Here is a 26,016-nt window from a genome sequence, read left to right on the forward strand (position 1 = left end):
TTGCTAGCTTGCATGTATAGGACTGTTGTTCCTCTTATGATCAGAAGTCATTGCTGCTGCTTCCACACAATCAGGCAGGGTGCCTCAGTGGCCAGCACAACCTTATCTCTCCATTCCGTTTTGTTTGACAGCATGCCAACTTCTTCACAGGTTGATATTGAGTTTAATTGGGCACTTGACCAAAAAGGCTACCTACCCATGTCTTTTAGAGTGCTTCTATCTAGCAGACCTTATACTCTGATGAAGAGATGAAACCCAGAGCAGATGTTCAGATGCCAACATATCCAAACCCCTCTGGGCTCAACAGGACAAAGGGGTCTTGAGGATTTATTTGGCCCAAAGTTGTTTGGACTATAATAATTCATTTGAGAACATCTTGAATTGTAATTGAACAGAAAAGCCAGGCTAGATAAATACATAAGCACTGGCGTTTTCCATCTCCTTTCTAGTTACCAGCATTTGCTGATAGTTCTGACACTTTTTCTTTAATGGTAGCGTTTTGTAGGCCTGAATAATAACCCTTGAGAACTTGTCTCAGCTTACTAAAAATGATGTCATGAATATGTCATTGTCCTAAGAAATATTAGCTGAAATATTACTTATCAACTCTGAGACTTCTGGTAAAACTCTAAAGAGTGTTGGACATTGACATTCTCTGCTACAAGTTTCCTGGGTGGCCTTGAGCAGGTCACCGCATGCCATTATCAGTTCATCTGTGAAATAAGAATATCAATGACCTACCTCATAGACTTCATTTCTTACTCATTACCTGTATTATACAGGCTGTATACTTTCCAAAGATTAGTTGGAAGAAAAGTGCTTACACAGAACTTTAAATGTAAGCTGGAATTGCTATTGGAAATGCCTGGAAATTATCACCATAAATTTTGAAATGACATACATGCTTGAATTGTAGGTGGTGTCAGAGTACTGCTTCCTTTTGCATTTGTTTTAGATTTCTTCCTCATTTCAATAAAATGTAGGGTTTTCCTCTTTTTTTGTCTCTTGTTCTATCTATTCCCACCACCAATACCCCCCGAAATTTAGTATTAATTGAGGCATGCAGTAGTAGAATCAAAGACAATTACACTGAAAGTGTGTGGGTGACTTCTGTGTCCACTGCCATATGTGTGAGAAATAAATGGTCTGATTATGTATACTGATTGCATGCATGTGTTCAGTTTATCTATGAAGTTGATATAATCTTCCCACTTTTATGCTATTTATAGTATTAAAGGCTTTATATACTTTTCATCAGGCTGAATTAGATAAGGATGCAGGAAGTTCCCAAGGGAATCATTCTCACAATGTTTGCTTTGATCCATCTCATAGTTCTGTCTTCAAACTGTAAAACTGTGTGTGTGAGAGAGAGAAACATTAAAATTGTACAACTACCTTATTTTCTTATAACCACACACTCTGAAGACCACTCAGTCCCAGTCCATGAAAGTAGATTGGATTTTGAGGAAAATATATCATAATTATTGTCTTCTATCAACCAGCTGGTATTCAGAAGTAGTCTGTAAGCCCTTCTTTCCCAAAATATTATTTTAACATAGCAGGTTAGCTTAAAAGTCTTCTACCTACCAGTCTTCTTGGATTAAGGGTAATTTGTACCAAATACTCATGTAACTGGAAAATAAGCTTTCATGCAATTTCTTCTAAAACATCAGTCTACTAACAAAGAATGGCTATGTATTCTCCACCCTATCTGTGATCAATTCCTGGGTATCATAGTGATCTGCCAAAATACATTGCAGACTGGGAGAGGCTAAGTAGGGTAACAGAACTTAAGAAAATAAATGCATTGTTAGCAATTTTCACCAACATATTTCACCATCAATTAATTTTCAGACAAAAAAACTCAGGGAATACTATTTCAAGAAAACATATTAATCCATTGCGTTTGTGGATTGACATACAAAGTCTAACATATAATTTAATGTTCTCTTAAACCTGCAATTCCACTTTTCAAATATCCAAGCAGTAAGGCTCAGCAAGGTTTTGTGATTCTTCCTTGTTTCTCAGTGCTTCTTACGTCTGTTGCTTTAAATCACCCAGGCAATGGATTAGTATGTTTTCTTGAAATACTCAGTGGTTCTTCTGACCTCATTTGTAAAAATGTTGCGAGCTTTCTGAAACGTTACCTGGCCAAGCGTAATTATTTTTTTTACAAATAGTCATGGTTAATTTATCTCTCATTGTGTTATATATATAGGGGTTTCTATGTGGATACTCAGTGTATTTTTTAACGTACTTAATGGGTTCAGTTAATGGATATAATGTTTTCTTGAAATAGCATGGTTTGGAAGGTATGTAAGACTCAATTGTATGAAGACTTTAATGTTAATCCATTAAGTTAATGGTTAAATATTTTTATTTGTGATATATATCTTGTATCTTGTTTGTCACTTTCCTGTACTATTTTTGTTAGAAAATTTAATAAAATTAAAATACATCATGTTTCTTTTTCAAACAATCAGTTGTACTGAAAGTCTTACAAAAGTAACTAAAAGCCCGGTCCAGCACGCAAAGCCTTGGGCCACAGCACCGCTTCAGCACTTACCCGCTGCTTCCAGGAGGGCTTCTAGGCAGTGCAGGAAGGCTAAAAACAAAAAAAGCCTCCCTGCTGCTGAAAAACACTGGGCTCTATGAGCTTATGCCACCTAAAATGCTGGCAAAAGCCTGAAACCCTAGTGCCAACATTCTGGTGAGCAGAGGCTGGTAGAAAGCTGATTAATGTTGACTCCACCCCCAGAATACCCCCAGCCATACTGGCACAGCTTTTTGCACCAGGGTGCCTAGGCAGTAGCTTCTGGGTCAGTCACTACAGAGCCACATGGCACCCAGTCACCAGGTAAATAACCTCTCTGGATTGGGCTGCCCTTCTCTAGGTATTCAATCATATCTTTTTGTCTTGGAATAGAGAGATCAATGTATGTATACACAGTTACACAGGAAATGTACCTGCATTGTATTCTAGTATGTATATCATCATTTGCCAGTACTGTCAGTAAATGACAACAGAATTTGGTGTGCATTCCTTCATAACTAAAGATACCAAACAGTATTGGTATTACATTCCTTAATAACTTTTAAAAAATCAATGAAATCCAGATTTTAACTAAGTAACAATTTAAATTTAAATATTCCTTACTAGCGGGGCCCGGCTACGTGTTGCTGTGGCAATTGTCCTTTCCACAATTGAACTGTCCAGAGTGCGAACTGTCCAGAGTCCATGAGGCTGGTTGACACGCACAGTCCTGGCTTGGGTAAGGCAGAACTGGGGCAAGCAGGCTATCCCAGTCAGGCAGCAGAGGCACTCAGTGGTGGTGAGGCACTCAGATCGAGGCCAGCTCCCTGGGTTCGTAAAGGGCCACGTGCAAAAGAAGCTGAGGCAGTAGTGTTGGTTTGCCCCCACCCCGCGGATTGTCTTAGAAGAAAAAGGCAAACTCCAGCTCGCTTTTAGTAAAAGAGAGCTGTGGCGAATATGGGTGAGGAAGTGCGTAAGTGGTAGTTGGATGTGTGGGAGGGCAGAGTGAGGTGTATGAGGATGAGCTGGATGTGTATGAGAGTATGTGAGTTGTGTGGTAGTAGTGGGTGAGGCAGAGAGAGTGAAAGTTACCTGCGTGTGAGGGGGGGAACCCCACCTGACATCTCACACAGCAAATGTGTTTCACTTCCACTTGTATTACTCGACAGTATTACCACTTGTATTACTTAACAGTATTACCTATGTACTGTTTTAACTGCTCATCTCTGACCATCTGCGCAAACATTGTAAGGGCATACCAACCCCTCAGGCCACAGACATGCTACACGCACATTCTAAGGGTGATAGTTAAACGCAACCAGCTTCATGGCCTGGTGCTCCAGGAAAAATATGTTTTACCTGGCTCAGGTATTGAATTTTATCAATGTGAATATCCAAAAACCTGCCCGCATTGGATAGGAACGTTGAGTGAAAATTTGAAAGCAATCCGTCCAGTGGTTTCGGAGTTAGAGCACGACTCACAAACGGACGGTTTGCTTGCTTGCTTGCTTGCTTGCTTGCTTGCTTGATTGCTTGATTGATTGATTGATTGATTGATTGATTGATTGATTGATTAAAATAGGATTTTCATAGTAGAACAGTCCATTCATATTAGATTACTAATTAAGTTGATTTACTTCATTATTTTATCTGTTACGGATTCACAATGTTGTTCTTTTTCTAGATGTACACATTCCTCTTCCTTTAACATTAGTGATGGCAGTGACATACAACCCATAAAACAATGGGGTGTAGGTACACCAGAGCAGATATATGAACTTTATTATGCTATTATGGTTCATTATAATATAATGGAGACTGCCCACTCTGTAAATCAGAGTTCTCCAATTTCATAGGTAAGTCAGAGTTGAATCAGAAAATGTGATGGCCTGCTACTATTTATAATATGCTAAAGGCTGCCCCACCTTGATGTGAAATAATTGTTCCTCTGTCTTTAATCTGAGACCTCGGAGAAGCCAGATTTACTCTAGGTGTGGACCACTGAAATCATAGCAACACATCATGAAATGAAATAAGCTTTATTAGAAAGAAATTCTGGCACCTTGATGGCTGCCACTCTCCTGAGGGAGAGACAACCCTGTTGTCTCTTTTTTGCTCAGGTGATATATCTGAGCGATGGTAGTCCCCTGGATTAAAGGGAACTACCAGAGAGAAAGGCACTGTGATTTGTAGAGATGGGAAAGGAGGGATGAGGGGCACTGGAAAAAAACCAGAGGCCCCGACTCTTTCGTTCATCAGAGTCTTCCTACCACCATCTTGACAACAGGAAAAGAAGCAGTTTTTAAACTACCTTAAGCTATAAAATATGCTGGAATCTACCTCCATACATTTTCAATGAAAACTTCAAGCATGCAACAATAATACAGCCAACTTCCTGAATAGACGCTGAATAGGATTTCTGCCTTGCAGGTCTCAACTTCTTAAAACTTTGGTAAATTTAGTCCAAAACAAGCAGTAAAATTTACAGTACACATAGTGTATAGTGAAAGCAGGTACAATGAATGGAGAAGGGAAATATTATAGCGAATGGGAAGAAGATATGGACTATCGATTTTTTTTATTGCCTTCAACCAATCACCATATAATCTCCAAAGAATCTTTTGGAAGAACAGTATCCCCCGCTCTCCCCGCTGCGTCATATCTGTGTCCCGCTGAAACCAATGACTTAATTAACAGGCCTGGTGGAATAACCATAGTGGACTAACGGTCTGTGTTGTGGTGGGGGATTACCAACACTGGTTGTTGCCTGAACAAGCAGAGAAAAAAATCCTGGTGTTCTGGGGTGCCCTCTGTTTCCCAGGAGGAGTCTGGATTTAGGCCCTGCCTTTATCTCATGTAAGGAGTCTCAAAGTGGCTTTCAAATTCTTTGGGCTGCAGCAGGCTGAGGCAAGGAAGTTGCCTCCTTTTTCTTCTGTCAGCAGAAAATACCAGTAGGATTCAAGCCAATATTGTTGAGCCCTGTACTGATCAGTACATTTTTTTATACATTTTTAGCAACTATAATGTGCATACAACCCTTTGTAAGTGAAATACAATAGCTAACTACTGAAATAAAACTATGTACCAATAGTGGTTTATTTGTCCTGCAAACAGTCTCTAGTAACATAGCCTAGCATATCATGTTATAGACAGTAACAGATATTAATGTGATCCGCTAAGCTCCTGAGAAGTCTGCATTTTAAAGTGACGCTTGTGTCTGATAATTTGGAAACATAATTGGACTGTTGTGAAGCTTGTACCTATTTGTTCTGTGGCACAATATTTAGCATTTTGTCTTCAGTTCATAAATGAGCTTGGATTATAATCTGTTGTGTGTTTTTTCTCATTAAATCTTGTTTAACAGCAGTATCCATAAATAATTTAAATTCCAACTTGCAGTACTGGATGGATACAAATCTTTCTGCTTGGTAGTACCCTTGAATTAATTAGGTATAACCAAAATGAATGGCCATTGAGATACCAATTCAAGTGTCAGAATTTTTTAATTATTATTTAAAACTGATGATGCATTTTGGCCTGCTGAATGCATTTATCTGTTACATATAATTCAGTAGACAAAAAGCTTTGAAAATTTGAAAGGAAAGTTGAAAGTTAGCTTTATCTAGATTATCATGTGTTCTAAGTACATATTTAATTATTGGAGAAATGCTGACACAAAGTGATACCTGCCTTTTTTTCTACAGAAAAGACCATGGGGTGCATTAAAAGTAAGGAAGATAAAAGTCCTACAATGAAATACAGAACCGAGAATACTCCAGAACCTGTTGCTTCTCATGTCAGCCATTATGGATCAGATCCAAGTCAAGCAAACCAGTCACCTGCAGTAAAGGGATCCTCAGTTAATTTTAACAGCCATTCTGTGACTCCTTTTGGTGGGCCATCTGGTATGACACCTTTTGGAGGAGCATCTTCCTCATTTTCATCTGTGCCATGTCCATATCCTAGCGGTTTAACAGGTGAGCTTTATTTCAAATAAAAATGTTACTTTATAACCTTGTACTTGAAATCTTGTAATGATGGGGGGGGGGGGTGGAAAGCATGTTTTGAAAATTGAACATCAAATATTGTTTTCCAAATAACAAAATATTTTTGTTTACGGTATTGAAAGTAGTAAAACTTTATGGAAATCAAAAGAAATAAAGGAGTCAACAATAATAATTTAGGCCAGGGAGATTCTCAGCAAATATTCTCAGTTTGGTGCTTTCAGATTGGTCTGTCTGTAAAAATATTACTGTATGATTATATGAAATACAATGTGCAACATTCTGTGCAGTCTTACTATATCTGAACAAAACAGCAGTTTAAATCAGTGGAGAGAGATTTGCTCAGCCCTCATCTTGAACAATATAGTGAAGGAAGGAGAGATACCCCTTCCTTCCTTCCTTCCTTCCTTCCTTCCTTCCTTCCTTCCTTCCTTCCTTCCTTCCTTCCTTCCTTCCTTCCTTCCTTCCTTCCTTCCTTCCTTCCTTCCTTCCTTCCTTCCTTCCTTCCTTCCTTCCTTCCTTCCTTCCTTCCTTCCTTCCTTCCTTCCTTCCTTCCTTCCATATCTGAAAGTGTTCTTTTTCCCCCTTGTTGCTATTAGCACTTTAAGGGATTTTCAGCTGTTTTAACTGTACCTTCCTATGCAGGATAAATTATCATCAGGATAAATTTGTTCCTGTTTTTTAATGCAGTAGTATTTTTCAGCATGTCCTGACTTAGACAGCACAGTCAGCGTACCTGAGGAATTAAGGATATTCTGAAAATCCTGTCAAAATTGAAGAGTCAGACAGTATTCCAAAACAATTGTGCTATTTCCATGTTAGCTACAAAACTACTTGCTATGCCTGCTAAGTGAGGACACCTTTGCTAGAAAAATTTCAGGGGGCAGTGTGATTTTCTCCTTGAAATTAAAAGCTCTAGTAGATTCTAGAATAGCTGGTGAATTTCTGGTTCACCCAGAAAGCTTAAGTTTGTCACATAAGTGGTCAAAGCAGAGGTGTACAGCCTATAGGAACATGGGGTCACCTATGTCCCCAGGCGCATGCCACTAAGCCTCCCTGCAGGCTGGCTCAGGAGCTGGCATGCAGAGAGACAGGGGGCGGGGCTTTGCAGTGTCAATGGAACCTCCATACTCCTATGTGTGAGTGACATGGTTTGTTCTGTGCTGGAACTGAGGCATTAGCATAAGTAAATTTTCACTATTATGCACAAAAATGTCCCATTTTAGTCTAACCAGTACATCTTTTACCCAGAGGCGTATCGGGGAAAATGGCGCCTGGAGACAACTCCCTGTGCATGGCTCAGCGGCGTGGCCCCGCCCTGCCCCCCCTCCCCCATGGCCTTTGTGCTTTCAAAAGTTGGCCTGCACAGAGGGGGGGGGGCGTGACGGCGGACTACCTTCTTAAGCAGAATTACACCATTCTCAGCCCTTTTACATCAATAGATTTTAAAAGTTGTAACCCTGCTTATAGGTGCACTGATATTCCTTCAAAGAAATGGAGAGAAGTGGTTTGTTTCTACTGAGGGTTTTTTAATAATGTTTTTGGCCCAATTTATAGCAAGCATCTTCTGTTGAGCTGATGTTTCCAGTTTAAAGTAAATTAAGTAGAGTTTTAAAGCAAAACATGGACCTTCTGCATTATGTGCAATATTAAAATATGTCTGTTTGGCAACTTTTATGCTGAAGTAAACTTTAAAGGAAGGCTGCATAATGGCCATCTATAGAAAAATCAATTAAATTGTGTGAGAATCCATTTTAATACAGCACTGTTGGTTTTTATCTTTATTCTTGTCCATCTTTATTTCTGTCCACCTCTACTGAAAGTTATAATTTACACTGGTAGTTTATTTTTCACGCAAGGCAAAATACAATCATACATTATCATTTAATATTTGCCATTTAGTTTTCTGTAGAATCCTAATGACGGTATTACTTCACCTTTTTATATAGATCCTGGTTTGTTTTGTTTGCAGCACTTGGGATCACCCCTGGGCGAACTGTCCTTACGCCACCCCCGCAAAAAATATCAACAAACCTTCCCTCCATCCCTCTGAGTGGCACTGAGTGGCATATCAACAAACCTTCCCTCCATCCCACTGTGACTGGCCACACACCGGGGGCAGTGGAAACCAGGCCAGCGGAGGAGTCTGCTCCTTCCTTGGCCTTGTTGTCCCCAGTGCTTGTCAGTCAGGGTGCTGCTTGGAGGGACAAAGGAAAATTAGGTGCATTTTAAAACTTTCCTCCATCCCTCCAAGTGGTGCTGTGGCTGGCCAGAGATGTGGTGTCACTTGGAGACGTGGTGTCACATTTTGCACCTAGCTTTCCTCCATCCCTCTGAGTGGCACTGCGTCTCAGCCCCCAGTGTCTTGCCGGCCACAGCCAGAGGTTGGGCATGGGGGGGAGGGCAGGGGTGTGTGGCCAAAATGTCCCTCCTCACATGTGACCCAGGCGAATGGCGCCTGGGTTGTGTGTTCCCTCTTCCCCCCTAGATACACCACTGCTTTCAACTTTTCCTAGCATTATTGTCTTTTCCAGTCACTTTTGCCTCCTCATATCAAAGTATGAAAGCCTCATTTTGGTCATTTTAGCTTCTAGGGAGAGTTTAGACTTTATTTAATCTACAACTTATTTATCTTATTTATATTTTTGGTTGTCCACAATATTCATAAAACTCTCTTCCAAAACCACATTTCAAAGAAGTCAACTTTCTTCACTGTCCAACTTTCAAACTCATACATAGTAATGGGGAATACTGTAGTATGAACAATGGCAGCAAAATTATTTTCCCAGGCCAAATCTGCCCAGCTGCTTGCTCTGTTCAGACATGTATGAATTCTGCCTGTGTAATTGTCACACCCACATCTGGACCTTTGCTAGACTCAGAGATAGGAGAGATATGCCTGATGCAATATCACTCTGTCAGAGCAAACAGGGGGGGAAAGATCAAGGTATGCTATAACTCATATTGTCATTATCAAAATTGCATCACACTACCCTTGCATTTGTGACTATTTAAATAAATGTGGGTCATCTAAATGTCTGCTGCTATTCGTAGTTACCTTGAAACATTATTAGCATTGCACATTAAGTATTAGCATTGAGGATAATAGAACTGAACTCTCAGTTCATAATTAAGTAGTTAGATCTGATATCTTTGAGCATAGCATGTTACTATTTTTGTGAGCCGTCCTGTTGCTGCAGTCTTTGACTGCTGGCCTCATGCTGCACAATTAATGGTTTCTGTCAAGAGTTAATTGTGGGTTTTTCTGTAGTGTTTGAAATGCATTGGAGTGTCTGAATGGGCATAGCAAATGTGCATCTAGGACACTTTAGAAAAAGTACCGTATATACTTGTGTATAAGTTGAATTTTTCAGCACATTTTTTGTGCTGAAAAAGCTCCCCTTGACTTATACGCGAATTGGGTGTATTTTAAAAAATATTGTAGGGTTTTTACTTTGTCGGCCTCCAGCAGGTGCAGTTTTTAGGCTAGCGCCACCAAAATTTCAGGGTATCCTCAGATGACAGTCCTGAGGATACCAGCCAAGTTTGGTAAAGTTTGGTTCAATGGGTCCAACGTTATGGACCCACAAAGGTTGTTGTTTCCAATGGGAGCTAATAGTGGATGGGACTACATTTTGAGAGTCCATAACTTTGGACCCTCTGAATCAAACTTCACTAAACCTGGGTGGTATCATCAGGATAATCTCTTGCTGAGACCACCCCAGTTTGGTGAAGGTTGGCTCAGGGGGTCCAAAGTTATGGACCCCCAAAGGGGGTGCCCCCATCCCCCATTGTTTCCAATGGAAGCTAACAGTAGATGGGGCTACCCTTAAGAGGGTCCATAACTTTGGACCCCCTAAACCAGGGGTAGGGAACCTGCGGCTCGAGAGCCGCATGCGGCTCTTCTGCCCTTGCACTGTGGCTCCACGAGCCGAGCTGCCGGCCCCATCCTTGCCCGCCATGCAGGCAGCAGGGCGGGTGCACCAATTGCCCACGGTTGGCTTCCCCTCTCGCCCGCCCCGTTGGAGCGGGGCGGGCGCTTTCCCGGCAGCCGGCGAGGCCGAGCTGCCGGCTTCATCCTTGCCCGCCCTGCAGGCAGCAGAGCGGGTGCATCCATGCGCTTCTCAGGATGAGTGGAGTAAAAGGTAAAAAAACCCCTATATATATAGTGTTATCTTTATTTTAAATGTCAAAAATTATTTGCGGCTCCAAGTGTTTTCTTTTCCCGTGGAAAACGGGTCCAAATGGCTCTTTGAGTGATAAAGGTTCCCTACCCCTGCCCTAAACCAAACTTCACCAAACCTGGGTGGTATCATCAGGAGGGTCTCCTAAAGATACTCTGAAATGTTGGTACTGCTAACATAAACATTCCTCCCTTGACAGAAACATTTAACCTACTGATGCCTCAATTAATGTAATTTTATTGGTATCTATTTTTATTTTTGAAATTTTCTAGTAGCTGCTGCATTTCCCACCCTCGACTTATGCTCGAGTCAATAAGTTTTCCCAGTTTTTTGTGGTAAAATTTGGTGCCTTGACTTATATGTGGGTCGACTTATACACGAGTATATACGGTATTTTTAAGAACATATTCATTCACGTTATGTTTTTAGCCTTGTCATGTGGTCAGCAGCCCATGATAGAAACTTTGGCAGGGGCAGGCCTCCATTTTTTTTAAGTGATAAGGAAAATCAGGCACTATTTTAATTTGGAAATATGTACAAAACTTCCTCCTGTTTTAACAAAAAAATTAAAAACAAGATCTGATAAAAATCCAGAAACTAGATTGTACCAATTCTGGAAAAGCATTTAGGTAGGTTTCAGAGGAAATTGATGAATTGCATGTTTTTTATTTGATGTGTATTTGATTTGTATGTCTGATATATTTAAGGTTATATTCCAATATAATAGTCAGATCTTTGCTTTTTCTAAGGTGGTGTTACTGTTTTTGTGGCCTTATATGATTATGAAGCCAGAACAACAGATGACCTTTCATTCAAGAAGGGTGAACGGTTTCAAATAATAAACAACACGTAAGTCTTCTTGCCCAACTGTGGGCCTGAACAAGTTAGATCCTTCTGTGTGCACTGCTGTTTCAAGAGTGGAATGGAATTGGGGGTGAGCAGTATACTGGTGAAATTTGTGCACGACAACAGATTATTCAGGATGGTAAAGGCCAAGGGTAGATAGTGATGAGCTCCAGCAGGATTTCTCTAAATTGCATGAGTGGAAAATAGCTTGGAAAATGAAGTTCTTTGTAAGCAAGTGTAAGGTGATGCACTGGAACAAAAAGTCCTGATTTTTAATATACATTGATGGGGGTCTGAATTGGCTGAGACTGTGATGGAAAGATCTTGGATTGTAGTGAATAGCTGAATGAAAATGTCAGCTTAATGTGTGGCAGCAGTGAAAAAAACTCCATGCTAGGAAAGGAATTGAAAATAAACCAGCCAATATTGTAATGCCCCTATATAAATCTATGTTGTGGCCTCATTGTGAATATTGTGTGCAGTTCTGATCACGGTATCTCAAAAAGGATAAAGCAGAGCTGGGAAAAGTACAGAAGAAGGCAACCAAAATTATTAAGGGGGTGGAGCGTTTCTCCTTTGAGGGTTTGTGATTTCTCAGTTTAGAAAAAAAGATGACTGATGGGAACATGATAGAGACTTGTAAAATTATGCATGGAGATTCTGGATACAGAGAGGTTTCTCTTTCTCTTCCATAATACTAGAACATGGAGGTATTCAATGAAGTTTATGGGCAATAGGTTCAGGACAGGGGGAGGTGGAAAGGCTGTACTTCTTTACTTATACCCTTTCTCACAGAAAGATGCCAGAATATTTGTGAATAAATCTGCTATATCTTTCTGGATCTTCTTTTTGTTGAAATGCTCCAGTCTGATTCTCTTTTAAGAGTAAACAATTTTAAGCGCCAATTTCCTGGGTCAGTTCGGAGCCTACAAAATGGCAGGTGCAACTGTATAAAAATGAAGGTGTTGCTGATAACTGGAGCAATATAAATACTCTTTTACCAAAGTGTTGTGTTTAACAAAGCAGAGGATAATGGTTTTGATGAAACTGGGAGAATCTGCACTTCTTTGACATGCAAGGGTACACACATTTGACTTCCACAGAAGGATGCATGACCATATTGCCATCTTCCAGCAAGAAGGGGTATAGCAGTAAAATTAGTCATGGTACGAGTGCAGATGGCTCTAAAAGGGAGTTAAACAGTCATGGAGGACAGATCAGGAAATGGCTACTAGCTGTGAAGTGTAAATGGAAACTCCAGGGATAGAGGCAGCAAATCTCTGAATACCAGTGCTATGAGGGAGCATCAGAGGAAGGCCTTGACCTCTGTGCTGCATTTGTTGGCCCTACAGGGCAGCTGGATGGCTGTTGTGTGAAGCAGTGTGCTGAATCTTGTCAGATCACTGGTCTGATCCAACCAGGCTTTTCTTATGTTATATTTTTAATAGGGCAGCTCTCTACAGCTCTCTACTGTTGAGATGGTGTCAATAAGGGAAGGAATTGGCAGGGAACCCTCTGTAGTTGGATCACTGCAGTGTGAAATAGAGAATAATGCAAACAATAATTGGGATAGGGCCCTGTGTTTTTACTGGGACTTAAAATAGGATAACAGTAATCCTGGGCATACCTTCTTCTCAATGTAAATGGCTTCATACTAGAGCTCAAGAGAGTGTTAACATTCTTTTACAAATGCCTGTTTAGTGATAACAAAGTGATCCCTTTGTAATATATTTGCTCGTGTTCAATGTAACTGTTACTTGTTTTCCAGGGAAGGAGATTGGTGGGAAGCAAGGTCTATTGCGACAGGAAAGAGTGGTTACATCCCAAGCAATTATGTTGCCCCGGCAGATTCTATTCAAGCAGAAGAGTAAGACATTATTGCGTTCTTTGTCAGCAGTTTTACCCATAACTTTCCAATAGATATTAGCAGGCAAAAATAGGCAGATATAAGTTTATGCCAGTCCAAATGTCTGTAAGGCAAAAAGGGATTCACATAATCTCTTAAGGGATATTGATTGTATTTTAACATATTTTCAGTAATATATTTGAGTGTTAGAAACATTTTACATGGTACTTAGGAAAAAGTCATTTCTAAGCTGGGGTTTGCTGCTGCAGCCCTTAGCAGCTAATCATAGTCTTCAGATACTTAGCTAGAGTTAAAGCATTCATTTCTGCCATTCTCACCTTCTTCTGTTTTGAGGTAACAGAGGCTTGCATTGTTCTTACATTCCAGGTGGAGTAGTGCTGACTGATCTGTTCGAACTGCTTTTAGATCTAAAAGGCCAACTGTAGGAATAGTGGTGATTCAATGCTATAGTTTCAAGGATTTTTTTTTAAAATGCATTCTAATTATACAGCTAGCAACACAGTTACTCCTGTTCCTTTCAGAGCTTCAGAAACATTATACTATCGCTGACATCTAGTTAGAACCAATGTTACTAAAGTATTTTCTTAACAATTCACCAAGCTGGGCTAGAAATGTACTTCAGCGATCGTCAAGCATTGTTTAGTGGATATTATCCCGGATAGCATAGGCCAGGTGTTCTTAGATGACTGCACTGATCCATGTTACTAATTTCAATATCTACATCCTCCACATTGCCCCAGAGAATGGAGGCAAGAAAGGCCTTGAAAGGAGAACCTCAGCCACTTAGTGCTTACCTTTACCAGTTGCTGGAACAGATAGCTACTACGGTCATTTGAAAACTTATCTGTGATTGGAGCATCATTTGTCAGCTGACCGGACCTGAAGATGAGGTGTGCTACATATGTCTGTGCCTGTAGGAATTCTAAATTCATTGGATAGGAGCAGCTAGGACACTAGGAAGGGTCTTGTGATTTAGACCCTGTCAGAATGCTGAGCTTGTTTCTCCTGTCAACTCAGTCAGAGTGGCTGTCAGTGGTTCTTATTTTGCACAAAACTCTAAGGAAATTTCATTTCAATCTACTTCGTCAGTTTTCAGTTGGGTTGAATGTTGATGGTGGCTTTGCAGCAGCATGTTTATAAGCACACTTAGACTTGTACCATTCTAATGTATGTCAGTACGTTAGTGCTATGAGGAACTGGTTGACACTGAAGAATAGTCTGAAGTGTATGCATTGCCTGGGGGGGTTTTCATTACATTTAAGCAGTGCCTTTTGGGCCTCCATCTTAGTTTTAAGGGCAGCAGGATCATGGAGAATTTCTGTAGCTATATCTCCATCTAGATAGTTTTGTGCTAGTACTTCTAGATTATGAAAGTAGCTTCCCATTAATGTATTGTGGGTTATATTAAATACACACCACTGATGGCTGCAGAATAACAAGCATAGGTGCTCCAACAATTATTTTATCACACAACATGTATTGCTGTAAGCCTTGTTGTTTTTTACTCCCGTCAACTTTTCTAGTGGTAAAAAGTGAAGGAGGGGTCCCCTTTCACCACCAAAAAGGGTATGAAGGAGATCATGAATAGACAAAAACCTTGTGGAACAGGTGTTGTTGCAAGGAAGGGCATTCCCTGAGATTGAATGAATAAACTGGCTGGATTAAATGTTTTCTTTGTATTGCTGCACTGTTGAAATGCTGAAAGCACGGATCCCAACATGTTTCTGTTGGGCTCATTCCGCACACGCAAAATAATGCACTTTCAAGCTGCTTTCACAACTGTTTTTGCCATTCCGCACAGCTTCAAAGAGCCCTGAAAGCAGCTTGAAAGTGCATTATTCTGCGTGTGCGGAATGAGCATTGGATTACTAGCCAGCCATTATGGGTAACTGCCATTGTGCCCTTCCCCTGAGTCCATATTTGTGCAGAGATGGCTTGGGGAGAGGTGGGGATCCTATTGCCCTGGCTTATGGAGAGAATAAGGAGCAAGAGAATTCCAGTAGAGATATAATTATTTTAAGTCATAAATAAGAAAATTGGGATCTCATATCACTTGTGCAGTAAGACAGTAAGGAGCATTTAGAATCTTCTGCAGCTTTCAAGGGATTCCTGGTGTTTCTTACATTCTCTGTCATTCTACTTGTTTTGTGCAAGCGGTTGACCCTCAAAGCCATGCAACAACTGGTCTTGAAACTCCGCCCCCCTTCAGTTTTTAAAATAGTTTTCCATATGGCGAGGGAGGCTACTGTTCAGGGAAAGAGAACTGCGGTCCCTGTGGGTCCACAGAGCATTTTCTTCAGATCGTAACCAGTATGGAAGAAATAGGATTGCTTCATTTAAAAGGAAAAGGGATGGAGATCTAGAGGGATCGAATTCTGCATGAAGGGTTCTGCCACAGTGGAGGCCCTGTCATATCTGTTTTTAGACACAGTAGCATATATGAGTTTGCTTTGTAATAGACCAGTGATGGCGAACCTTTTCAAGACCAAATGCCCAAACTGCAACCCAAAACCCACTTATTTATCGCAAAGTGCCAACATGGCAATTTAACCTGAATACTGAGGTTTTAGTATAGAAAAAACAGTTGGCTCCAAGGCGTGCGTTACTCAGGAGTAAGCTTGGTGGTAGTTGGTGGCTTTGCTTTGAAGCAACTGTGCAACGCTTCGAACAGGTGAATCACGACCCTAGGAGGGTTTACTCAGAAGCAAGCCCCATTGCCAGCAACCGAGCTTGCTCCCAGGTAAAGGATCACGCTTTCGTTCTTCCCATGAAAATCAGTAGGGTTTAACAGCGCTTAACAGGGTTACCTACACTGCTTCCCCAAAACTAGGTCTTAGGTTTAGTGCTAATAATCTTCCTGAAATAATTGCACTATTATCACATGATGAACTCTGTGCACGTGTGCCCACAGAGAGGGCTCTGAGTGCCACCTCTGGCACCCGTGCCATAGGTTCGCCACCACTGTAATAGACTGTGTTTGTGCTGACTATCATCTAGCAACACAATATTTTTATTTGAATATTCTAGATGGTATTTTGGAAAGATGGGCAGGAAAGATGCAGAAAGATTACTTTTGAATCCTGGGAATCAACGTGGTATTTTCTTAGTTCGAGAAAGTGAAACTACCAAAGGTACGTGTGTCTGGGTTTTTTACATTGCAATATAAGAGTCATTTAGAATATGTTGGTAGACGCATAACTTTAAACTATTTCTTTTTCTAGGTGCTTATTCCCTCTCTATACGTGACTGGGATGAAGTTAGAGGCGATAATGTGAAACACTACAAAATCAGAAAACTTGATAATGGTGGATATTACATAACCACTAGAGCACAATTTGAATCTTTGCAAAAGCTGGTCAAACACTATACAGGTTAGTGTTAAGTTACTAAATTGTAGTTTCATATGTTTCTATGGAAATTAAAATAGATTGTATAAGTATGTATGTTTTTAAAAGATTATGAAAGACACTTTCAGTTGAGAAAATAAACTGGGTAGATTGTTTTAATATTTCTGAATATGGAAAAATAAATGATTTTTTCCCTATCACCAGAGCATGCTGATGGCCTGTGTCATAAGTTAACAACTGTGTGTCCAACTGTGAAACCTCAGACACAAGGTTTAGCCAAAGATGCCTGGGAAATTCCTAGAGAATCCTTACGGCTAGAAGTTAAGCTGGGGCAAGGATGCTTTGGTGAAGTATGGATGGGTAAGTGTACCCAAATGAATAAATCAGGATTCAGATGCCTACTTTACATGTATAAGATCCAGAGGTCTGCCCCCTGGCATTTCCAGTTCATAAAGGACATCTGCCTGAGGCTGAGAGACCTGCTGCAAATCAGGATGGACAACGCTGAGCCATGTACACAAATATTCAAAGGCTAACATGACAAACTGTATTGTTATAACACTTCAGGTTTTAAAAGGGGGGAAATAATATTTTACATGGCAATTAATATACCTTATAATTAACTTCCTATATTGTTTAATAATCATAACATTTAATTTCTGTCCCACCCTTTCCCAACACTGTCATGCTCAGGGCAGTTAACACCAATGCAATAAATACATACTTTGTATCATTAATAATACAATTATAACCAACATCTTAACATATAATTCGCTAAGGGGTGGAATGTTGCAATGATGAACCCTCCATCAATTGGCAAGCAGGACTCAAGAAGGACTCGCCCATTGGTGGGCGACATTCCATCCACTCCCCTGCCACGTTCCCCTGACCCAGGAGCAAGTCTGGCTCTTCCAGGCCTGCCAACACCCTCCTGGTTCCCCCAACCCTCCCCCAACCCCCAAAAGCACAGCCTGGCCAGCTGAGCAGCATCACCTTGTCACCCGCTGCTTCACCAGGCCCCCCAACATCCTCCTGGTTTCCCCCACCCTCCCACAATCCCCAAAAGCTCAGCCTGGCCTGTGGAGCAGTTGTGCCTTGCCACCCACTGTTCATCTAGGCCCACCAACACCCTCCCAGTTCCTCCCCACTCCAATCCTCCCCATTCCACCCTCCTTCCACCCCAAGCCACACCTTCCCTCCACCACCTGCCTCACCTTATCACCCTCCCCCAATCCCAAGCCACAGACTCAAGACCAGGTAGGTGGGACACATCACAGTGGGGGGGGGGCGCTACAGCCCTGGTAAAGTCCAGAGAGGGGAGTGCTAGCCATAACCCTCCCTTTGTAAGGGCACATTTCATCTCCCCCCACAGTAGGCGTTGCTGCTGGTATACCAATAAAACAGTTAAAGCCTAATTCTCAATTAATAGTGCATGGTGACAATTTGTAGTTGGTGACTGATGATTGATTGATGGTTGGGAGGCCAGCAAGACAATATCAGGACAGCTGATGGCCTCAACCTAAATCCTAACCCCACTGCATTGTTCACTGGTTGCCTGATGCTGTTTGATTGCACCGTTTCATGTTCTGTAATCCACTTTGAGTCTCTATGAGAAAAGAGGACTATTAAAAAATAAATATGTAGAGTGACTAACAATGCACTGCACTGTTTCTTAAGGAACGTGGAATGGAACCACAAAAGTAGCAATCAAAACACTAAAGCCTGGTACAATGATGCCGGAGGCATTCCTCCAAGAAGCTCAGATCATGAAGAAATTAAGACATGATAAACTTGTTCCACTTTATGCAGTTGTATCTGAGGAGCCAATCTACATTGTCACTGAATTCATGACAAAAGGTACTGGTTCCTTGTTTTGTGGAAATCAAAATGTGTTAAACTTTTAATATTTCCTGTATTGTGGTGGTTTAGTTTGTGATTGCAAACTGAGATAACGAGTATGCAAACAAAACCTAAGTATAGTTATACCTATCTGCATCCACTGACATTGATGGATGTAAAAGGGTGTAATCCTGAACAGATTCTAGAAGATACCTATATGAGGTTTTGGTGCAGATAATTGCTGCGAGGCTCTCATCTCTCATTTTGCATTCTTGCCACAGATTTACATATTCTGTTTGGAATTCAGTAGAGAAAATATCCTCTGCCAGTTGTATGTTGCATTGACACTGCAGTAGTGGACACTGATGAGGCAGCATAAAAATATCCTAAAGAAATATTGGGTCTATATACAATAAATATTAAGTATTAATTCTTCTTGAAACAAGAGCCAGTGTGTGGTGCCATAATGAAGCAGCCTAGATTGTGCCTCAGGCTTGTGTTCTGTCCTGATCTGACATGTGATTTCACCCCTCCCTTTCTATTTGGAGACAAATAGTTGTTTTCAGTTAAATCCTAACTGGTAATTTACATATTGTTCTTGCCATCCAAGCAATTGGGACAGTTGAAAATCCCTTTATTTTCCTTGCTTATTAAGGATGTAGTAACAGCTTTTGTGGCCCTGACCTGGACAGCCCCACACCAGTCTGATTGCATCAGATCTCAGAAGCTATGCAGGGTCAGCCCTGGCTAGTTTTTGGATGGGAGACTTCCAGAGAATCCTAGGGTCAAGATGCAGAAGCAAGCAATGGCAAACCACATCTGAATGTCTCTCTTGCCTTGAAAACCCCACTACCAGTTGCCGTAAGCTATGACTTGACGGTAACCCTCCCCCTCCCTCTACTTTGGTATATATCATAGTAATCTTATATTTTAATAGTCTGCATTACCTGTATCAGTGCAATAATTTCCAGCCATATGATAAAGCTGTAGAATCTTTTTGTTTTTGAAACATTGTCTTAAATTGTAGCTGTTGTAAATTGTCCAGATGAAAGAGTAAATAGCATTCTGCTGATTTGTCTCCTCCTACTGATTTGTCTACAATACATTAACTGTACTGAAATTTTGTTTCTGAAGTGTGCTTGTGGCAACAGCTGTACAACAGTTATTTCAGAGTGGAGATCCATGCAAACTTGTGTTAAATCATCACTATGTTAAATCATATTATTTTGTTTTTTAAATAAATATTTATTGCAAGAGATTCTGAGGTGGAAAAAACCTTCCTGAGCGAACTCTTCTATATTATATTCCTTTTCATGCAGTGTTATTTGATGTTGAACATTTCTAGCTAAAGCTAAATCATGGCATTACTCTCTTTCTGCAGGTAGCTTACTAGACTTCCTCAAAGAAGGAGAAGGGAAATACTTAAAACTTCCACAGTTGGTGGACATGGCTGCTCAGGTACTTAGTGAAAATAGTCCTGCTGTATTGCAATGCTGGAACTGGGTAATATATAGACACGACTGAAACAAACCATCCACTGTATAGTTTTTCATCTTCTAGTGATTTTTGTAAAGCTTGCCAAGCAGAGATTGCTGCCTATGTTTGAACAGAATATATCCTATTAAATCCAAAAACTGAAACATTTTGTATCACACTTTTGTTTTGAAAACAAGTGTAGCTAGGCAACTGAACCAGGGCAATTCTAAAAAAAATGCATGGAGTTAGAATGATGCCACTTTGCTTAGGATGGCACTTAGCTATTTGGCGAACTGAGTTCTGTTTTGGTAATCTACTTTCTTTCTCTTAAAAAAAAGATTGCAGATGGCATGGCATACATTGAAAGAATGAATTACATCCATAGGGACCTTCGAGCAGCTAACATCCTTGTGGGGGACAATCTTGTGTGCAAAATTGCAGACTTTGGTTTGGCAAGGTTAATAGAGGACAATGAGTATACTGCCAGACAAGGTAAATCTGATACATTTATTACTCCAATTAATGAAACTTTTAATATTTAGTGCCACATCAAAAATTTTCATCAATGCAGAGAAATGTTATTTTATTTCTGTTATTTTAATTCATTTATAGGGAGATGCATGTTTTCCTTCATCATTTAATTCCCCACTGGCTGCTCAGGGAGGCAGGACTAAAACTTCCCATTTCCTGACTTCCCAGGTGGGAATTCCAGGCTCAGTTTTATTCCTGCCCCGCACAGGGAGAGGAGCTGGGATACGTAGTTCTCAGCTTTATTCAATTGGTGAATGACCCCATCACAGCTTTTACAGTCCATGAATCTCCAGGCAGAAGGTAGCACGGGATCCAAAAAGGATGCTCTGGATAGAAAAGCAGATTTCACATCCCAGAAATCCTATGAAAATTTGGCCCTAGCCGTAAGGGCAACATTCACATCAGCCCTCATCTCCATAGCTGCCATTGTCTGAACCCAAAAACTGAGTCAGCACATTCTTAGTGATAATAAAAGAGCTACAGAAGGAGTAAATTGTGTCCTTAATGATGGGGGAGGTGGAAGGGATGGCACGAAAAAAAGGCAAACACAAAAAAGAAAGGCTGAGCGGGTAGGTTCTCACTATCACAGCAGACAGCATCAGTCAAGGCGCAGCAGAAATGAGGAAAATGGGGAAAGAGAATAGCTCCAGAGCTGCTCTCCCTGTGCGAGGCAGGAAGAAAACTGAGCCAGAACTTCCCACCTGGGAGACAGAATGTGAAAAGTTTTAGCCCTGCCTGCCTGAGCAGCCAGTGGGAAACATCCTAGGAATGGTGAACCTTTTGGGCTCCGCATGTCGAAAATTCAGAAAATGCCGAACTTGACTCTGCCGTTGTGCCTCCCCAAACCAGAGAGAAACAGTTATTTACATGTATTGTTGAAGGCTTTCATGGCTGGATTCAACTGGTCGTAATGGGTTTTCCGGGCTGTATGGCCGTGGTCTGATGGATCTTGTTGCTGACGTTTCGCCTGCATCTGTGGCTGGCATCTTCAGAGGTGTATCACACAGGGAAGTCTGTTACACACTGTATCCAGGCGAAACGTAAGGAACAAGATCCGCCAGACCACGGCCACACAGCCCGGAAAACCCACCACAACCAATTCTTTACATATTCATTTATTTTAAAACGATAGTAGTTGTCGGGTATTGGTGTCATCCAACACCCGACATGCTGTGTGTCATCTTTGACACACATGTGGTACTTTCGTCATCACTGCTCTAAATACAAGATGCCTTCCTTCTCAGAGCGAGAACATTTGTTCGGTGACTAATATCACTTGCAATAGAATATGCATATATCTTTATCAAAACAAATTAAGCCATAACTTAATCCATCATCGAAACAGCAGATTACTTCTTACAGTAATATAAACAAGATATTCTAGCAGGTGGAGAGAAGCAAGTGGAAAGCATTCTTATGACACTATTTTAAAACATAAATATATTATATTTAAAAGGTTTCTCTTGTGCCTTATCACCTTTTTAGGAGCCAAATTCCCAATTAAATGGACAGCGCCTGAGGCTGCACTATATGGCCGGTTTACAATTAAATCAGATGTTTGGTCATTTGGAATTTTGTTAACAGAGCTCGTAACTAAGGGTCGTGTGCCATACCCAGGTAAAAGCACAAAATAACATACTTTCATAATTGTGCTGCTGTAATTGGTTATCATTATATAGTTTCATCAGTGTACATGCTTCACTGTTTTTTAAAAAGTCAATTAAATATAAGAGAGATTGGTCCATCTAGAAACTAAGATACAGGCAAGTATTGGATTGAAATAATCTTAGTACATTATAAATTTAGTACATTATAAATGTTATTTTATTCATGATGTTGCAGAATAAATTCTAATAGTCATATGGAGCTAGTACAGAAGACTTGTCACATTTTAGAGTTTTCTACCATGAAGTTTTTTGGTCATCTATATTCTTTAAAAAATACAAAGTGGTGTAATTTTTTCTGTGTGCTAAAGCCTGGAGTCTGTCGAGCTGTAAGGCTTCCAGACATTTTCTACTCAGCTGGATAGTCATTTCATTTGCATTACAGCCCCAGCCAATGGGGGTGGGGGTGGGCAAAGGGGCATTAGGGTGTGGTGCAGCCTCACTCTGGTGCATTTGCCCTCCCTGGGGCAAATTACTCCAGCGGAAGTGACAGATGTCCCAGTTGGATGCCAGCATGAAGAAAGGGCTAGGTGGGATGTTCCCAGAGACAGAGCCAATGTTAGACATCTCCCTTCTGGGACTGAAGGCCAGGAGCATGGCGTATTTCTGGCATATTTTTGGTGGTGTAAATCCTGTTTGCCCCATGGGGCTTCCCAACAGTGGGGAGGTTTTTTTTCCATTGTAAACCTCCCCATGCCTCTGGGAAGCCTTCATGGGAGGGGCAGGCCGGCGCAGCTGCAGCACTGCAGCCGACTGGCCCAGTTGAATAGGGCTGCCTGTCATCTATACCTAGTGATGATGACTGCGGGGTTAATTTCCCAAGCAGTATACTTTATGCCTTGAGGTTGAATTCAAAATCTGTCTTCCACAAACTGAAGAATACTTCCATCCATACAATAGAGGAGAGTGTTTTTTGCTGATTCCCCCGTCATACCCTATGTCTGAAGGTCCCTTTGTTCTCCAGGAGCTGCTTTCCAGATAGCACAGTGGGGAGCAGGATATCCTCTCACAGTTCTTGCAAACTATGCATCGCTCTTCCTGCTTTTCTGGTTTCCATGTTTCAGAATATCAAATGATGTTTGCATGTGTTTACAAATTTCAGTTGCCGTTTTGGTAATTGTATTTTGTTTTTTAAGATTCATTTACATATTCCTGTATTTTGATGCTTTTTTTCTCTTCACTGAAAAACCAGTATTTCTGAAACTGATTGTGTGCTGTGAGTCAAAGGAATTGCGTGGGTGGGCACGATATTTTGATTTTCAGTGCATAAAGTTAATATTTTTCAGAATGTTTTTCCACTTCGTTTTACTGAGTGGGTAGGCACGTGCAAAAATGTGCATAGACAGGCATCATTTAAAAAAACTTACTTGAGTAAAGAACATGTCTAGAGAATAGGTGTGGATAATTTATTACATACATTAGAGACTGGTCAGCTTTGAACCCAGCTATTTACACATTTTAAAAAAATCAGGAAGAACTGACAAAGGCCTGTCGTAATGAGTGGAAAAAGAGAGAAAAGTCCTCATTCCATCATGACAGAACAAGGTGGTAAACAGAGGAAGAAAAATAGTAACTATGCAATATAACAAAGCCAGTCATCGTTACATATTTTAAAAGTGAGCAAACTTTACAAACATGTATGTTTTTAGATATATTTCTCATAGGTACCTTTAATCCTAAAACCTCCCTTCACTTCTTTAAAAATTTACTGGATATGTATTTTTGTAATTTTAGGTATGGTGAACAGAGAAGTTTTAGAACAAGTAGAACGTGGCTACAGAATGCCTTGTCCTCAAGGGTGCCCAGAATCTCTTCATGAGTTAATGAAACTGTGTTGGAAGAAAGATCCTGATGAAAGACCAACATTTGAATATATCCAGTCATTCTTAGAAGACTATTTTACAGCTACAGAACCACAGTATCAGCCTGGAGACAATTTATAAGCCTAAAGCCTACATACAATGCACAAATCTGCCAAATGTAAAATATGTTCAAAAAAAATGCTGATTTGAAGGACTCAGAGGAAAGCAAACAGCTGTCATTTGCATGCTTGACAGCTTAGCAAACTGGAATTCCATAATACAGGTGCACAAACCCACTTTTTGAAGTGTTATGCCCAAGTATACCAAAAGATGTGACACTTTTATCCCTTATTGTTTCAGGGTCCAAAGAAAGAATATTTTTAAAAGGGTGATACAATTAGCATTACCATGACAGTTTGTGGGAGCAGAGCTGCTAATCTTTTCCTCTTCCAGCATTTCATCCATATTATTAAAGGCAAAATCAGCAATTACAGAGACCTCTAAATGAAAATGATCAAAGGATAACAAAGCTTATGGGACCAAACAATTCAACTGCAATTTTATAGAAATGTCCTGTGATCAAAATAAAGTTGGACTTCTAAAAATCAGTCTTGATTTGGGGGTTATTTTACATTAATTAAATTAAGGTAGGGGAAATGAGATTTTTAAAAACTAAACTAAAAGAGAGCAGACAGTTTATGGAAACTTGATTAAATACTAGACCTCAGTAGTGAAACTGAATAGCATAATGCACTGTGTTAATACTTTATGTTAATATAACTGGAAAATAGCACATGGGCGTTACTTTTCCTGCATAGCTTAATTAAGAATGATGAAGTAACTAAAACTATAGTTATGTTAATGGAGTGTAATGTTCAAACTTGAAACTACAGAATGCAGAAGGAACGTATGAGTCTCTCTAATCATTAGAGATAGGTTCTTTCAAACAGAAAATGTCAGTGAATTAAACTCTAGTGTTTGTTTTTAAGAAGAAAAAACAGATTTGGGTGCAAGAAGGATGCAACTGATTCATATAAGGGCTTCCAGGGGCAGATGTCACCGATTCAGGGATTTACGGTTCCACTTCTGCTTTTCTTACAGAGATGCTTGTTTGTGTATGCACCCAGGTGCATGCACGTAACACAGCAGCAGCAGCAGCAATGTATTAATGGTGGGAAAACATTGAGTGATTCAGTATCTTTAATATTGAACTAATAGTGGCAAACAACTTTCCCTGTAAGTTCCCCTGTGCAGCCATCCGGCAGGGGGAACTCTCCCAGGCTGCTCAGTTTTGCGCAGGATTTGGGAGGTTCTGCACTGCACTGGGGAACAATTAGAGGGACTGGTTGTGGTGGGTTTTCCGGGCTGTGTGGCCGTGGTCTTGTGGATCTTGTTGCTAACATTTCGCCTGCATCTGTGGCTGGCATCTTCAGACGTTCATCACAGAGGGAAGTCTGTTACACACTGTGTCCAGTAACAGACTGTGTAACAGATTTCCCTCTGTGATACACTTCTGAAGATGCTAGCCACAGATGCAGGCGAAATATTAGGAACAAGATCCACCAGACCACGGCCACACAGCCCGAAAAACCCACCAGAACCAGTTGAATCCAGCCATGAAAGCCTTCAACAATTAGAGAGACTATTGGTAGCAAACCATTGATGGACCAGCAGTCCAACTTTCAAGCACTACATTTAAGCTCCAACTGAAAATGAGGAGGGATTGAGCAGCAGGGACTGTAAATGCATAGACTCTCCCTTTAAAAAAAGCTTGAAATCTGACTAGATAGATAGAGGATAGCAAGGGCAAATAGCAGTTTACTGGGATTTTAGCTTTACAAAGAAGGCTTTACAAGGACATCCCAACAAGCGGATCTAATTGCATTTTTGGTTCCCTGTTCAGTGATGTGCTTATGCAAGCTT

The 26,016-nt window shown here is 40.6% G+C and overlaps 1 protein-coding gene across 2 annotated transcripts in view; it reads left to right on the forward strand.

The window, feature by feature from the left end:
• The window catches only part of YES1 (YES proto-oncogene 1, Src family tyrosine kinase), a 42,037-nt gene extending 17,336 nt beyond the window's left edge, over positions 1 to 24,701 (forward strand). For both annotated transcript variants that reach the window (XM_048507912.1, XM_048507913.1), the window contains exons 2-12: positions 6,238 to 6,510; positions 11,471 to 11,570; positions 13,336 to 13,434; positions 16,462 to 16,565; positions 16,656 to 16,805; positions 16,986 to 17,141; positions 18,459 to 18,638; positions 20,002 to 20,078; positions 20,435 to 20,588; positions 22,113 to 22,244; positions 24,026 to 24,701. In XM_048507912.1, the coding sequence (XP_048363869.1) occupies positions 6,246 to 6,510; positions 11,471 to 11,570; positions 13,336 to 13,434; positions 16,462 to 16,565; positions 16,656 to 16,805; positions 16,986 to 17,141; positions 18,459 to 18,638; positions 20,002 to 20,078; positions 20,435 to 20,588; positions 22,113 to 22,244; positions 24,026 to 24,234 (1,626 nt within the window). In that variant the 5' untranslated portion in view covers positions 6,238 to 6,245 and the 3' untranslated portion in view covers positions 24,235 to 24,701. The remainder of the gene's footprint in view (positions 1 to 6,237; positions 6,511 to 11,470; positions 11,571 to 13,335; positions 13,435 to 16,461; positions 16,566 to 16,655; positions 16,806 to 16,985; positions 17,142 to 18,458; positions 18,639 to 20,001; positions 20,079 to 20,434; positions 20,589 to 22,112; positions 22,245 to 24,025) is intronic.
• Positions 24,702 to 26,016: the final 1,315 nt, after the last annotated feature.

Source organism: Sphaerodactylus townsendi, linkage group LG09, assembly GCF_021028975.2.
Source record: "Sphaerodactylus townsendi isolate TG3544 linkage group LG09, MPM_Stown_v2.3, whole genome shotgun sequence".
Classification (NCBI taxonomy): Eukaryota; Metazoa; Chordata; class Lepidosauria; order Squamata; family Sphaerodactylidae; genus Sphaerodactylus; species Sphaerodactylus townsendi.